At 40.6% G+C, this 16677-nt stretch overlaps 1 protein-coding gene across 1 annotated transcript in view; it reads left to right on the top strand.

The window, feature by feature from the left end:
- LOC135204854 (probable serine racemase) overlaps positions 1 to 16143 on the top strand; it is a 77431-nt gene extending 61288 nt beyond the window's left edge. The window contains 3 exon segments of the mRNA XM_064235065.1: positions 10565 to 10683; positions 12146 to 12256; positions 13627 to 16143. Coding sequence (XP_064091135.1) covers positions 10565 to 10683; positions 12146 to 12256; positions 13627 to 13782 — 386 coding nt within the window. The 3' untranslated portion in view covers positions 13783 to 16143.
- The last annotated feature ends 534 nt before the right edge of the window (positions 16144 to 16677 follow it).

The raw sequence follows: 16677 nt of genomic DNA, 5'->3' as shown, positions 1-16677 counted from the left end.
CATGATACTCGAGTTTATATACAGTATACGTATGTGTTTGAGTCTCGACCAAATGTTTTTGTGGATTGCTGCACATCATTATATTGCTTTTCTGGGCTCAGCTGTGTCGCTCCGTGAAATGTGTCCCCTTTAGCACTATTTCTAGTAAAATATTGCTATGATACCAGAGAACTGCTACAAATTGGACATGTCAGAAGTCTCTGACTCGCTCACCTAAATAAAAGGTGTCGGTATAGAACTGGGGCGAGTGTTAAACACTACCACAGCAACCCCTCCAATTAGCCTTTTCCTCATCAAAAGACCGTGAAAACGGGGAGCCGACCTATAGGTCACACCCAGCTACCCTGTTGAAGGGGACTGCAGCGTCATTCTTATCGATAGCCTCCCAGCGTTGCACGCTTGTTTATAGCTATCTGTTCTTTTTATTGGTTTCTTTATTCTTTTTTCGTTATGGATCGTCAATTCTGCCTCTTCACCAAGTTAAGTACTGGTTCGCCCTTTTTCTGTATTTAGGGAGTGATTTTGCCTTTCGTTTTGCCTTTATTTAGGATTTTGTTAGCGTCTCCTCCCGTAGCGAGCGGTAGCGAGCCGCCATTACGTCGTTCCCTTGTTTTGTACCAAGTTTCGAGCGGGCTTCTCAGTACCTATATATTTTATATTTATATACTCGTAACTTATAATATTTCAGTAATATTTATTTTATTATGTCTTGGGTGGCAGTTGCTTGTCGATCTTGTTTGATCTACGTTTATTATTTTCATGATTTCCTGTTTTTCAAGGGGGTCGGCGTTCGTGCACGTTTCTTTGTTTCGTGCTTCGATGTTTATCTACCGTTCCCCCCCACCCCTCCCCCCTTTTATTTTAGTTTGGTATTTTCCATTCAAGAATTCCCCCTTTTTCTTTTCGTCAGCTTACCATTTGTTTTCATTTTGTCGGTAAGCAAGTAATTTTTTCCGTTGTTGCGCCCACTCTCATCGAGTGGCCTCCATTGCGTTTTATATTTTTTGCCCCTTATTTTCATTACCCCTGTTAAAGCATGTTTTTTTCCCTTAGCTTTTAAGTAATTGAGTTTTATTTTGTCTAATGTATATTTGGGTGTTCGGTCGGCAGCTAGCCTTCATAGGCTTTGCCTGCGTTTTCCTCGTGATCCTTTATTCGCGGGGAATCGATGGGGGTCACGTGATCATCCCCCCCTTCAGCCCCTTCCCTCCCTCCCCCCTCTCGTGGGACTCCCCGTAGTTGGGTGCCGCTCTCGTTGTTTGTCGCTGACGGCCGGTCCCACCAGCGGAGGGGGAGGTGTAGTGGGTCTCCAGGGACCTTGGGCTGGGGAGTGTCGCTTCTAGCCGACCACCTCCTGGAGTTGTTAGTCGCCACTGCGTTTCAGCCTCGGCTTCCGTGGATTGTTGCGCTCTGCTTCTTTCACTCCCGGAGCTTACATCCACCCGCCTAAAACATTCCCTCTCCGCATAAGGCGGGTTTAGATTCCGGCCTCTCCCGGAGTCATTGAGGGTTAGTGTTTACGGAAGTTACTTTTCCGTAGGCGGAGATAGTATATTTGTTATTTTATTTTTTATTATTATCATTATTTTTATCTTTATTTTTATTTTTATTTTTATTTTCTTGCCACGGAACTTGCGAGTTCATGTGGCCGTCCCGGGTTACTTCGTGTACCCCCCTCTCCGGGTCATACAGCTCCGGGTATACAACTCCAGGTGGTTTTTTTTCCTTACACAGTCCCCGGGACGTTAACATATGAATATATATACCCTTTCTTTTCTTTATAGCCCGGAATGCCCCGGCACAAAAAAAAAAAAAAAAAAAAAAAAAAAAAAAAAAAAAAAAAAGAATATATTCCATTATCCTATTAAGTGTGTGCAATTGTTCTTATATATTATTGCACTTACAGGCCTCTCAGTGTCTGGTTGCCGGCTGTAGTGCTGCTCTGCAAGATCCGTTTGGCGGCCATTTTGACGTTTGTCTGGGCCCACGCCCCCCCCTGTGCAGTGCTGCTTCCTGATTCCGTGGTCTGGTATCATGAAACTGTTTTTGCCTGCTACGACTTGGTACATCAGGCTACCTCTTCGGTAAGTTACCGCCCCCCCCCACTGCTGGTTCTATGTTTATTGTAAAAAAAAAAAAAAAAAAAAAATATTAAAATGAGATAAAATAAATGATCAATTAAAATTTCTTTAAATTAAATTACATTGATTAATCAATAATTATAGAATAATGTTCAAGGAATTTACTTGGTATTGACACATTCCTTGCATTACAGGCTGATTAATCAATAATTATAGAATAATGTTCAAGGAATTTACTTGGTATTGACACATTCCTTGCATTACAGGCTGAGCAGTCTATTAAGGATGCTGCACTCTCCGCCCTCAAGATCTGGGTTGGAGGGTTTTGGACGGAACGTAGGGAAGGCTAAGCCGTATATTCTGTCCCGAGATATGGCGACTTGGTTTGCTCTTCCAGCCGGAAAATCTGCCGGATACGTCGATCCAAAAGTAGCGGCACCGATTATCAAATCAATCCAAGACTCAGTTATTGAACAGCAAGAGGTGGAATTGCCGGACCTTGGACTAGAGGAAGTCTCACTTGAAGTGGTTGAGGATTTGCCCGTTACACTAGGCACGGGTACAGGTAACAGTGTTAATGAGGCTAGCTTAGTTAGTCACCGGGATCTTTCCTTGAGTGACTCTGATTCTTCCTCTCCTTCTACTTCCAATTCCTTCATGGGTTTCACAGGAGGTTTGCCCCCTCCCAGGTTGCACTCCTTCTCTGTGATTCCTAAACTAAAGAAAAAACCTGCGGGTAAAACCTTGCTTAAAGGCAGATCAGAGACAATGCCAAGGCCTGGGCAGTCACCAGAGGTTCATACACATATTAAAACTAAAATAAAGTCGCTTTCCAAACCTTCAATCCCAAGGTCTCAAGGAGGGAATTCTTCCTATTGCCCTACCAGTCCCATTCCATTAACTTCTAGGGACCGGATACCTCATAAGGTACCGCAAGAGGGACAGGATGATTCTCCTTCCGCCGTTGACCAAGACCAGTTCAACACAAATATTCTAAAATCAGGTCAGTAGCCTTGGTAGCTTACTCAGCTCAGTTTGCAGCAAGGTTTGAAGAGGTGTTTAGCAGGTTAGGTGCTCAGGACTCCCTGATTGCAGGTCTCAGACAGGAGTCGGCAGTTCGGCCCCTTCTAGTAGCTTGATGCAAGCTCAGAGCAATGCCTGACGGGTCCACGCTTCCCATCCTTTGTTTTTTTTTTTTCCTTTTTCCACCCCGGTAATCCCTGGAGGGTAGCTAACTTCGCTCCGTTTGTCAATGGGATGTTGACTATAGAAGGTTGCGGCACACGTAGGCTCGAGGATTTCAAGTTTTTTTCCTTTTTTTCCCCGAAGGTTTACAGCCTCCATTTATAGGCTACGTTAGGCTTACGGAGGCAGCTCTGGTTAGAGAGGATAAGGTCCCCAAGGAGACTGTTATCCTTTCTAGAGATCAGGCTCAGCAAACATGGATACGGAGCCTAGAAGAGTGGGACTGCTCAAATACTAGAGTAACAGCTTTTAAAAGTCCTTTCACCATGTTTACAACTGATGTCGGGAACCCCTTACCTTTTACATCAAAGGTAGCAGAACTTACACTCCAGGCAGTGACTCGAGAAGAGCCCATGCCCCAGCTTAGGGAGACAGATCCCACATCTTTATACTCCCAGGTAGGGAGGATTTGTGGGAGGATTTACCAGCTACGTTCTCGGTAGGCAAGCTGAAGCCAGATTGTGCAATCACCTTGTTTAGTGAACGCCTTCCTAGGCTGTCAGACGCATTGATCCAAGCCAGAAATTTGACGCTAAGACACGTCTCGCAAGGTCTCTTAACTCCCTAGTGGATGACAGAAGACGGCGGCTCGGGAGTGACGCTCAGGAGCTGCTGTTTAAGGTCATTGCGAAGTCGTTACTTTTTAAGCATGCAATGTGACTTGTACGACTTTGCGATTGCAAGGAGAAATTGCAGGAAGCATGTCTATCTGAGGCTACGATCAGGCACGAACCCAACAAGCTTCTAGCTTCCTCAATCTGGGGTGCAGATCTCTTCCCAGCTTCAGCAGTAACCGAGGTTCAGAGCGAGGCATCATCGTCCTTAACCAAAGCATCAGGTTGCGTTGGGGAATCCCTTTTCAAAAGGGAAATCAGAGTCTTCTTCCTCCAGTTTTAGGGCTAGAAAGAGGCAAAGGAAGTTCCAACCTTTCCAAGTCCCGCAACAGCATCCTGTGCTACAAGCTGTTCCAATTCAACAGGTATCCCAGCCTTCGACTTCTAAGGCTCAGCCTCAGCAACAGCATCAATTTATCTTCCTTTCGCCGCCGTCTAACCACAGGTCTCCTCACAGTATTTTCAGTGTCGCCCGCTTTTAACCCAAACGGTCTATGAGAGTCGGGCATTTCACCCTTTCTTTACCAGAGTTTGCTAGGGGTGGCATGGGAAGGGCGTAGAGGATCCTTTTCGCCAGGGGATCGGAGGAGCCAGAGCCCAAGGGTGGAACTAGAGGTGCAGGTTCAGGCAGAGGATCCCGGCCTTCATCATCTCAATGAAGTTTCTCAGGTAGGAGGCAGGCTGTACCTCTTTCGTCATCGTTGGGGGTTCAGCAGTTGGGCAAAAAGCATAGTATCCAGAGGCCTAGGGCTGGAGTTGGATCAAAGGTTCCTCCTCACCCATCACCTTCTATCAGGAACCAACGCAGGAATTGATGGATTACTCCAAGGACCTTCTCCAGAAGGGAGCAATCTCCAGGACGAAGAACTTGAAATTTCAGGGTCGTTTATTCAGCGTCCCAAAGAAAGGGACCGACAAAAGAAGGGTGATCTTAGACTTGTCCCGTCTAAACTTGTACATTCGTTGCGACAAGTTCAAAATGCTGACCATCTCTCAGGTGTGCGGACCTTACTTCCCCGTGGGGCCGTCACCACCTCTATAGATCTTACAGACGCCTACTATCATGTCCCGATAGCTCGGCACTTCCGACATTCCTCGGCTTCAACTAGGGAAAGAAGCCTACTCTTCAAAGTAAATGCCCTTCGGGCTAAATATAGCACCAAGGGTTTTCACGAAACTGGCGGAGGCAGTGGTGCAGGAGCTAAGATCCCAGGTATATTGGTGGTGGCGTACCTAGAGATTGGCTAATCTGGGAGATGGACAAAGGCAAATGTATGAAAGCCACGGACAAGGTCATGTCTTTCCTGGAATATTTAGGGTTCAAGATCAACAGGACCAAGTCCCGGCGGTTGACTCCGGAGTCCAAGTTCCAGTGGCTAGGGATTCATTGGGACTTGGATTCTCACACTCTTTCCATTCCAGCAGGAAAGAGAAAGGAGATTGCCAAGGCAACAAGACAATTCTTTAAAGTGCAAAGAGGACTTCGAGAAGGAATCAGGAGAGGATCCTAGGCTCGCTCCAGTTTGCCTCAGTCACGGACGTTCTGTTGATAAGCCAAGCTCAAGGACATCAATCGAGTTTGGCGTTCGAGGCAAATGCCAAGTGTCGGGACAAGTTCGCCCGGATACCTCTGATTCTCAGAAAACGCCTGCGCCCATGGACAAAGGCCGCCAACCTAGCCAAGGAGTTACCGTTGCAGTTTCCTCCCCCGTCCCTATGGTGCATACGGACGCATGGCTGACAGGTTGGGGAGGTTATTCACAGCACGAGAAGGTTCAGGGAACTTGGTCACCTCACTTCCAAACACTTCACATCAACATTCTGGAAGCTATGGCAGTGTTTCTGACTTTAAAAAAGCTCCGTCCTCCAAAGAAGACTCATCACGTTGGTCCTCGACAGTGCAGTAGTAGTACACTGTATAAACAGAGGTGGTTCAAAGTCAAGTCCCATGTGAACCACGTGATGATAGCAATCTTTTCTCTAGCAGCCAAGAACACCTGGCATCTGTCGGCTACTCACCTGGCAGGAGTCCACAATGTTTGTAAAGTGGCAGAGCCCTGTCTCGGTCGGGATCCCTCTGGAATCAGAATGGTCGCTGGACAAGAATCCTTCGAGAGGGTTTGCCAAAGAGTACCAGGTCTAGAAGTAGATCTGTTTGCCACAGAGGCAAACCACAAGCTGCCTTGTTACGTAGCCCCCAAATCTGGACCCTCTGGCATACGCTACGGACGCCCTGAGCATAGATTGGAACCAGTGGACGAAGATCTATTTATTCCCTCCAGAACCTTCTCCTGAAGGTGCTGCACAAGTTGAGATCCTTCGAAGGTCAGGTGGCTCTCATAGCCCCTCACTGGCCCAAGAGCAACTGGTTTCCCTTCTCCTGGAACTAGGTCTTCGCCCTCACCCTCTCCCGGACTTGAGACTATCGCAACAAGTTCAAATGAGGACTGTGTTCGATTCCTCAGGTCTTCACAAAACCCCTAACTTAGAATTTCATGAAGTTTGCAGGTAAAGAGAGTAGGCGACATTGATCCACAGAACATGTTGTTCTTGGAGTCAGACAAGAGAGAGTCTACGCTTCGCCAGTATGACTCAGCAGTTAAGAAATTGTCTTCGTTCCTCAGAGAATCAAATATCAAAGTAATGACATTGAACGTGGCCATAACCTTCTTCAGGTCTTTGTTTGAACAAGGCTTGGCAGCTGCAACAATAACAACCACTAAGTCAGCTCTGAAAAAAGATTTTCTTCTCGGGTTTGGTATCAATCTAACCGAGTCTTATTTCACCTCTATCCCAAGGGCATGTGCACGTCTACGGCCCATTCACAGACCGTCGTCAGTGTCATGGTTTCTTAATGATGTTCTTAGGTTAGCCTCGGAAACAGACAACTTCAAATGTGATTACCAAACCATTTTGCGTAAAACTCTGTTCTTATTGAGTCTAGCTTCAGGCCTGCCAGAATATCAGAGCTGTCATCTTATCTAGAGATGAAGCGCATATGGAGTTCCTTTCCTCGGGGGACGTGTTGCTTTCGCCAAACTAAAGCAATTTCTAGCTAAGAAATGAAGACCCCTTGATGAGGTGGTCTCCATGGAAGATTGTCCCGCTTCCGCAGGATCCATCGTTATGTCCTGTTAAAACTCTTAAGGACTATTTATCTAGTACGTCTACCTATTCCGAAGGCCCCCTTTTCATTAGAAAAGATGGTGGTACACTATCTCTTAAAAGGCATTAGGCAGCAGATTTTATATTTTATCAAGAAAGCCAGCCCAGGGTCATTCCCCAAGGTGCATGACATTCGGGCAATAGCAACTTCTGTTAACTTCTTCAAATATATGGACTTTGATGATCTGAAGAAGTATACTGGTTGGAAGTCACCCTTGGTTTTCAAAAAGCACTACCTTAAGTCTTTAGAGGATCTTAAATATCATGCAATAGCTGCAGGAAGGCCAGTGTCTCCTACTGCTACATCATTAATAGTACCGTCCTTGTGTCATATGAATCTTTTCAATTATGCCAGCCTCATTAACATTTTACCTACCTCAGCAAATGCTTTAGCTATTAGAATAAGTGTATAATCGTGTATAGTTTTACGTACATACAAATTATCTGTAATTATTTTTATTATGTATGTGACTTGTTGCAAATGTTGCCACATGTTTTGGCTATATAGTATATTTTGTAAATAAATTGTATTTTTTCAATTCTAAACTATTTTATTATTTCCTTTGATTTCATTTAATATGATTTTTCCTTTCAGGATAGTATAGCTTGGTGTTTCTCTGGTACAATTTCACGGCAGCGACACGGCTTGAGCCCAGAAAAGGGATTTTGACGTAGGAAAAATCTATTTCTGGGCGAGTGGAAGCCGTGTCGCCCAGTGAAACCCCCCAAATCCCCCCCTTTTTTTCCTTTTTCCCCCCCTTGCTGTGCACCAAGCTTCTTTGCTATCGATAAGTATGACGCTGCAGTCCCCTTCAACAGGGTAGCTGGGTGTGACCTCTAGGGTCGGGGCTCCCCGTTTTCAGGGTCTTTTGATGAGGAAAAAGGCTAATTGGAGGGGTTGCTGTGGTAGTGTTTTAACACCTCCCCGCCCCAGGTTTGCTTAATAAACCCCAAAAAAACAACCGCCCTTTTTTTGACCTTTTGGCGGTGAGCGAGTCAGAGACTTCTGACATGGTCCAATTTATCAGTTCTCTGGTATCATAGCAATATTTTACTAGAAATAGTGCTAAAGGGGTGGGACACATTTCACTGGGCGACACGGCTTCCTCGCCCAGAAATAGATTTTTCCTACGTCAAAATCCCTTTTTTATGTCATGACAATGTAGTTTTTCTTTAAAAAATGAGCATAGATGCAAAAATTAAAATGTAAATTAAGGTGTTCCGTGTGTCTCAAGGGCAATGAATTTGTTTTGTTACATACAATTTCTTAGTTTTGTCTCCTTGTTTACTTGGCATGTTCTCATCCAATTCCTTTCAATTTGCATAATCTTTGCTCCACAAGCATTTTATTATTACTCTATTCAGAAGATGAACCGTATTCATATCAAACAAGCTTTTAAAGAATATGGTGTTCCTTTGAAAGAAGTAACAAGGGATAATAGGAAACACAGTGAGAAGAGGTTACTGTAATTATTAAAAGATTAAAAATAAATTAAAAAATGAATAAATAGATCAAAATTTGAGTAAATTATCAAAATACAAGAATTGTTTTGTATCTTTGCTTGAACTTTTGTTGCAATTGCAGAGATTAGGACCTATGGGAGAGATTTAGTACTAATTTGTCTATCCCTTTGCTTTTGCTTTTACGAGTTGTATAAGAATTCTTGTCAATACATAACTCACATTTAGATGGTGAGGTGAAAAGTGGATGTCACGAATACGAAGACGTGAAAATGTTGGACTGTGGGAATGTTGTAAGGGAGGAGTTAAGAGATGTGAACAATATAAGATGAATCTTGGTTGCTTGAAACTGCTGGGAAGTAGAGGATCTTAGATGCTTCCAAAAGTAGAAGAAGTGTACAGATGGTGATAAGAAGTTTATTGAGTTATATTGAGTCCATGGGTATGTGTATGTAGTATATAGGAGAGTGATTGTATTATTCAATTAAAAGCTCTCCTAAATTACTGTAGACAATGTTTAAATTTTACCTTAGTAAATTATTCATTCACTGATGTTTACTTGGGTATCCAATAATTAAGTTATTTATGGGTTTATCCTTGCCTGTGAAAATGTGTAGAGTTAACTGATAGCTGGGAGTATACAGCGTGAATTATGTTCCTATTTTTATGCTGCGTCAGTCTGTGAGATGTCTTCTTACTTAGGCTTCTCGGGGCTACGTTTCATTTATTGTCTTGTGTGGATTTTGATGCTATGCTTGTCGTTGTCTGCGAAGTGTATGCAGTGGAGCCTCATGGGAAAGGACTTCAACGTTGCCTGGAACAGAAAGAGCGGCTGTGGTCCAATCCACCCAGGTTTATAAACACCATAGCAGATGCCATTCGAACGCAACAGGTGGGAGTTCTTTGGTTATGTCTGGCATATTGTGCTGTTGTACATAATCTTTGTGTAGCGTAGCTGTATACCCACTACATGTGTTGTAGTTTATGCATCTATGTCCTTTAACATGAGGTGAAGTCGGAATTCATTTACTAAAGAATTGTGTGTAGCTTATTGGAATGTCTCTCACCAAACCTTTGGATGTGTTTTGATCCTGTAAAAACTGTTTATGTAAATGTATTTCTGGAGTAGCAAATGACAAATGTTTCTTAATGCATAGATAAATTATGAATTGTAAATTTGTAAAATTTCAGCCTACAGTATTTGTTTTATGAGTACGTTTTGTGATGATCAAAGTATTTTTTTCATTTAAGACTAACAAGTAACTCACTCTCTTCACAAAGGAGTCTACATTCTGATGCCTCATTCTTCACAAAATAAAATCATCTTTATTGCTGCAGCTGTTTACTGTATATTTATGTACAGTAATTTGCTTTCACTCTAAATCATGGAGGTGCCATCATTTCATTACATTATGAATATTTTATGGAAGATGTCTTCAGAATTATGTATTGTACTATTTTAAAGTCAAAACACAATATCTCTTTTATGTCCAAGTGAAGGAAAGTGTATTCTCTCCATCTGTAGCTAGTTCCCCTTTCTCTTTCATTCCTTGTGTAGTAGATACCACTTATCTTTCCTGTAGGATAGGTTCCTTTAGTTATTCTTTAGGTTAGGTTAGAGTGCATCGAGTGAGATGACAGTTGTCACATGATTGTATTTCTTGTACTACATATTTCTGTTGGAATTATGAAAAAACACTACTTTTTAAGTTATAAATGTTCATAAGCATTATTCATTTGTACAAAGAACTTTCTGTTATCACTTAGTGTGACAATTCTGTAAGAGCACCACTTTTTGCTGGAAAAGATATTGAATTTTAAGTAATCAGTTCAGTGTGTACTTAGAAGTACGATTTCATGTACGTACGTATTCCTGTTCAGCAAATTAGAACCACCATTTTGAAGAAGAATGTTTCATTTTCTATTTGTGTAGTGATTAGGAGAGATGTATATAGATTATGTTGAGCTTGACGAATCCGGTATGTGTGTACCCAACAGTGTATGCGGTAGAACCAGAGGGTAAAGATTTGCAGAAGTGTCTTGAAAGCAAAGAACGGCTGTGGTCTGATCCTCCGCAGTTCTTAGAAACTATAGCTGATTCGATAAGAATAGAGCAGGTGAGATACATCGCAATGGTTTATTGACAATGCTGTAGACTTCTATTTCCATAATATCCTTTATATTTTTTTTTATAGTTCTATAGTACTTCCATCTTTGTTTTTGCCATAATTGCATCATTGTCTTTTTGGAGTTTAATTTTCCGTCTGGGGTATTTCTTAAAAATTTTTAATTTATGGCTCATTGAAAAAAAAAACAAAAAACTGGTTTTCACTTAATAAATTATTGATTCCTTTTCTTTTGCTAGGTTTTAAGTCATCCTTCAGTCTTGTTACCTATGAGTCATTTATGTACTGGGAGATTACTGTAGTATTCATACCTTTAAAATTCACGTCAACATTATCCACTACAAGTACAAATTGGTTTTGGTCTTCAGTTGTCCTTAAAGTTAAGATAATTGGTGTATTGTAGCAGATAGATTTGAGTGTGTATCATCTTCATGATCTCGTATGTCAAACAGTTATATCTATTGTGTTTTATTGCCTCTATGATTTGGAACTTATATCTCAGTTCAGCTTGCAGTGTTCATGCATGTTTGTCATCTGTTATGTCTTTGCTGTTTGTACGTATGTATCAGGTACATTATTGATATGATTCTCACCATTGGAAAGCAATTATAATTTACTTTAAAGCTTAATTACTGATGTAATTTTATTTCTATGAGGTAACTTTTATGATAGTGTCAGCATTTTGTGCTGACACTTTCAGTGTTTTGCCTCAAGAGACTGTATAGATATCTCAGGACAGTATTAAAGGTTGCTATCATATATCTAGTATTCTGACAAATGCCTGTAATCTGTTCGTATAAGAATTTCAGATATAGCTTGTTATTCTTTATGTTTGTGGAATTGATTGTCTGGCCCAAGCTGAAAAGTTAGTTGCTGGACCTGGTCCACTGTTCCTTACATGAGATTCTTTGTAATATCCCTACTGTTCCCAAAGATTTTGGCTGTCCAACTTCTTCATTGCATTCTATTTTCATTTCTTCAGAAAGATTCTAAATGCTACTGTAATTGATGGCTTCTTTAAATGACTTATGGTAGTACATATTATTTGTCCTGACTTTTCTCTTCTTGTTACCCACCTGTATATACTTATAAATATTTTTCCCACCTGTAATTCAGGACCCTTTCTATTCATTTTGCATTTTTGAATTCTAATATTGGGTATCCAAAATGCAGATTGATCGATCTTAAGCCACTGTAAATATAATGCTTTAGTATTTGAATAGTGTGTGCTGTATTTTGAGCATGGCTTAATGTATTCATTTTTATTTCAGTGATACATTTATAGATACAGTTAGTATATGGATACTGGTTTTATGCTTTTGATGTTTTCTCGATAATGATACATTTGATTTAATCCGCGTTTCCTTTTGTTGGGAAGACTTAGCAAAGTGTTATTTAATATGACTTCTCCTTACTGCCATACCTGCAATTGAGAGTTTGTTGAATGTTACAGCTTGGCTTTCTGACCTTCCCCATTGTCTGTGATTTGGTCGAGCCGACAGTCTGCAGCATCAACGATGACCAGATGATCGAGGGAATGAAACTGTCTTTCGAACGCTTGAAGGTAAAGGATCGTACAATTAGTATTGTTGTTATTTTGCAGACTTGTGAAATAGTGTAAAAAGGGCATTATGTTATTGGGTAAGGTTTTATGGAATGATGGCCTATTGTATGTACACAGAGAAAGGTATACGTACTTACAAATGAGGATAAACCAAACTTAGAGGAATTGAATTAAAGATGAAATTAAGTAAATTAAGATAGAGAAGATATCAAACAATTTTTTTATTCAAATCTCTGTATGTATGTTTATTCATAATACAAGCTAGTGTTTTAGACAGCCTTACTCTTCAGTGGGGAGTGCTAGTAGTCACACTAAATGAAGCTGGTTTTATTATGTCAGACACTAGACTGAGGTAAACTATCACAGTAGGGACACTACTGTCTCATGTCCATCTCCATAGAAACAAGGCTTTGATTTAGAAAAATGAAATGTGCTGATGTCGAAGGGGTAGGAGACGAGGTGTCTTATAGAATGCATGCAAGGGATAAAACTGGCTGAAAGTATTAAAAAGAAAATATGGTACAGCTACAGGTTCCAGTTCATCTTCCATGATACCATGGCAATTAGTGCAAGCCATAAGAAGACATAAATATTATCCTTTCAGTGCCACAATGGACACCTTTTTTTTTTTTCTAGCTTGATAGTGATTGATGTCACCAACCACGGGAGGATGGTGACCACTCCAAATTTGGGTTTCTTTTTATCATACTGCTAGCTTGGTGCATCTGATCTGGGTGTTGACTGATTGTTCAGATAGGGACAGGCTGACTGTTCAAGAAGAGAAAAAGAGAAAACAGGTATTAAGGGCCAGATATGTACTACCTGGGAATTATGTACAAGTTAAACAAGAAGGTAACAATCAAACAGGATAGCAGATCAAGTGAGGTTGGGTGAACAAAATTGGTGAGATGAGATTGGGAAGTTAAGAAAAGGGTTCCTAACTTTGAACCAGCTGTCACCAAGGCACTGAGAAAATTTCTCATAGTATTATGAGAGAAAACCCCAAAGAAGAAAAGAGATGTAGACTTTCACTTCATACTTCTCTTGACCAGTCAGTGAGATTTACTTGAAAAAGAGGTAGTACGTATTGAAGTTGCTAAATCTTGATGCTCATGCACCTAGGTTTTTATTTAGAGAATTTTTCTTTTCGAATGGAATTTTAATCCATTGCAGTGGCTTCAAAGCCAGAGGGCCAAAAAGACATGAGGCTTTTAGTTACCTTTAGACAAAGTAGTGAAGCCAGATTTAAAAATACCATGGCTTGATTCTGTATTTTACTGTTTTATCCAGCCATCTTTATTTTATTATAAGTATTATGCTAAGAGTGTACCATTACACTAAGGTTGACAAGTGACTGCTTATTCCAACAGCTCGTCGTAGAAGCAGCATCAGGTGCGGCTGTATACGCAGGAGTTCATTCTCTCAAAGATGTAGGTCCTCCTCTCAGGAAAGTTGGAGTCATACTTTGCGGGGGGAATGTGGACCTGGATCACTTGCCTTGGATTACACGCAAGACTACTTACTAGGAGGTTTTGATGTCCACCAGTTGCATAGCCTTCTTCATTCCAATCATAGCTTAATCATTATTGTTAGTTGCTAGTTCTGATGTATTTTGTAACTTGTCATTGTTCAAATGTGATTTACTTCAGCAGATGGAATGGGGTTAATTAAGTCTTAAGAAATGTGTTACGTAGTATTTGGTATATTGCACTGTTCTTTTTGAGCAGTAGATTGCAGATTATTGCTGTTAAAATGTGATTTAATGCAGGAGAGGGGTATGGGTTAGTCTTAAGAAATGTGGTAGCGCTGTAGTATTCAGTATATTGAGCAGATGTTGTGAATCACTGCACAGATTGTCCCAGCCAACTGTAAGATTCGCTTCACAAAACTGTTTGCAATTACAGTACCTAGAAATATAAGAAATAAAATGCATTAAAAGTACTTTTACTGTAAAATAAGAAATTAGGAGAAATAGTTCTTTACTTTGATGAAGCAAGATTAACTTTCTCATATTTTTATTACATATCAAACATGTCTTCCAGATTCAGGGAAAAATCTTTATCATTTACCCAGTCTAGGAAGATTTTGGTGTTTGGATTCAGAACTTCATTCTTTTCCCCCAACTAGTTTGACATAGATGATGATGCCTGGAGTTTGACTTTGTGTGTGGGCACTCTTTCACAAATGTAAGTCTTGCTATTACTGGCATGGGTAGTTTGGAAATTGCATCTTCTTTTTGTGGAGATTTGTGGAAGCCAAAGCTCATGAAAGACGTGAGTAGCAGAATTGTCATTAAGGCCCTTTGCATCATGTGGTGTGGGAGGCGATGATGATGATGATGATGACAATGAATATTTACAAATTATTCGTTTGAAAGTTGGCGCCATAGCATGCTGTCATATGTTGTAATGAAAAGGGAGGTTAACTGTTTTTTATAAAATATTTTCTATTCAATTTCCAGAGGACTTTATGAGTTACATATTCCCGAAGTCAAGTGAAGAAATTTTAAATCAGACTTCTGAGCTTCAGTGTCGCAGATTTTTTCTGGAACATATCTTTCACATTTCCGTGGGAACTTTCACTAATTCACAAATTTTTCTGTGGGCCATATCTAAAATTATCACTAATTCAGGTTTTTTTTTATTAATTTAAGCAGTGAACTATTAAAATGGGCAGTTACAAGTATTTTAGTTTTAGTGGTAAATGGTATTTTTGCAGTTTTTAGGGGGATTTTGCCTTTCTGCATTGGGTTCTGGAAACTCTTTGCAAAAATGGGTCGCTGGGGGGCGGGCGCTGTATTGCAGGCTCACTAACAATTACACCAGAATGAAATGTTGCATTAATTATGTTTAGATGTCACCGACCACTTTTACTTTGGTGTCCTTGTGACATCAAAATGCATTTTTAAAATATGAGGGTTTTGTCGAGTAAGTATGATAATTTTTTGTCAAGATGTGATGCGTAGTCTCTTGCTTCAAGAGAAGAATGGAGGAGTTATGCACTAGTATAAATATTGATGACACTAAATGATAATGTTATCATTTACCACTGGATGAGATGCAGGTATTCAGAAGACAGTAAGGAAAACATCAATATTATGGGTGCACAGTAGTAGAAGGAGATTGGTAGACTACTACTAAATGAAGTACTGCATCCCATTAGTAAGCAGAGTAAAGATTTTGTTTATGAGAATGCAAGGCCCAGACTACTTGAGACAGAAAAATGCTGATTTTTAATTGGATCAAGTTGCTGAGAGATATGGTCATCTGCAGGGGTCAACATCAACTGAAATTTGCAAGATTGTGCTGCTTTGGATGTGATGGGATGGGATGAGGAATGTCAAATCAGAAAAGAAATTTGTATGTAAGTGGCAGGAGGAAAGCTCATAGGAAAGCCATGAAAATGGTGGGGAAAGGGTATTGTTGAAGACTCAGACTACATGGGCTTTCAAACAGAAGACAGAAGAGCCCAGTCCAACTTGATACGAACATTAAATGATGATCTAGTCATGAAGAGAAGGCTTGGCAAAGTGCAAGTGAGAGGTGAGGTTTGTTCTGAGAACCCTATGAAGAGGTGAATCTTGAGGATCTGCTGTAAAGAGAGTCAGGTCATCTGTGATTATATACTTGCCAGTGCTTTTAGATGTTAATTTCTAGTACCTCCACTAGGGTCATGTAGGATAAAGTTTTGACAGAACAGCCAAATGCGATGATAAAGAAACTACAAGGCCTTATGGAGTAACTGACATATTTTATCTAGAAAGATATATTTTTGTTAGCACAGATTTTATATCACAGTTTTGTAATCTTGAGTACATGTGTTCAAGATGTATTGTTGCAAAGTATATGGTTTATTGTTGATCGAGTAAAATTATACAGTATACAGAAGAGTATGAGTATCCTCATGACATATTCTCGTAACCTTAGAGCCCCATTGGGGGTGTACGTAGTGCTGTTAGTGCCTTTTGCTTGACTCCCATTCTTTTTAGAACCTTTTGCTATGTTTCCATTTTATGTATCTCTGTCCTGCTGCCCAACAGCTCCGTCTCTCTCCTTCCACTGTCCTAAGAGCTGACTGGCTGAAAGTGACCCAGCTATTGGCTTGACTGCCTAAATTTCATAAGATCAGATTGGATAAACCTATAGGACTGCCCTTTCCTTAAAAATCTTTCTGGCCTCTTGTCATATTTTCAAGATGAGAATCCTACTAGCATATGTCTTAACAAGTAATTGTTTGCCTTAGGGGCTTTACATTTTTATAAAGGAAAAAAAAAAACTTCTCTGTAGGGGGTTAGTACCTTCAGTGCACCTCATGTACTACACTGTAAGCTTTACTTGGGTGTCTTTGCAGCGTCCCATTAACCCCTAGCTGCAACCTCTCTCATTCCTTTTACTGTACCTCTGTTCATATTCTATTCGATC

This window comes from Macrobrachium nipponense, chromosome 47, assembly GCF_015104395.2.
Source record: "Macrobrachium nipponense isolate FS-2020 chromosome 47, ASM1510439v2, whole genome shotgun sequence".
NCBI lineage: Eukaryota > Metazoa > Arthropoda > Malacostraca > Decapoda > Palaemonidae > Macrobrachium > Macrobrachium nipponense.
The sequence above is the reverse complement of the archived record's forward strand: the minus strand, read 5'-3'. Positions and strand labels throughout refer to the sequence as shown.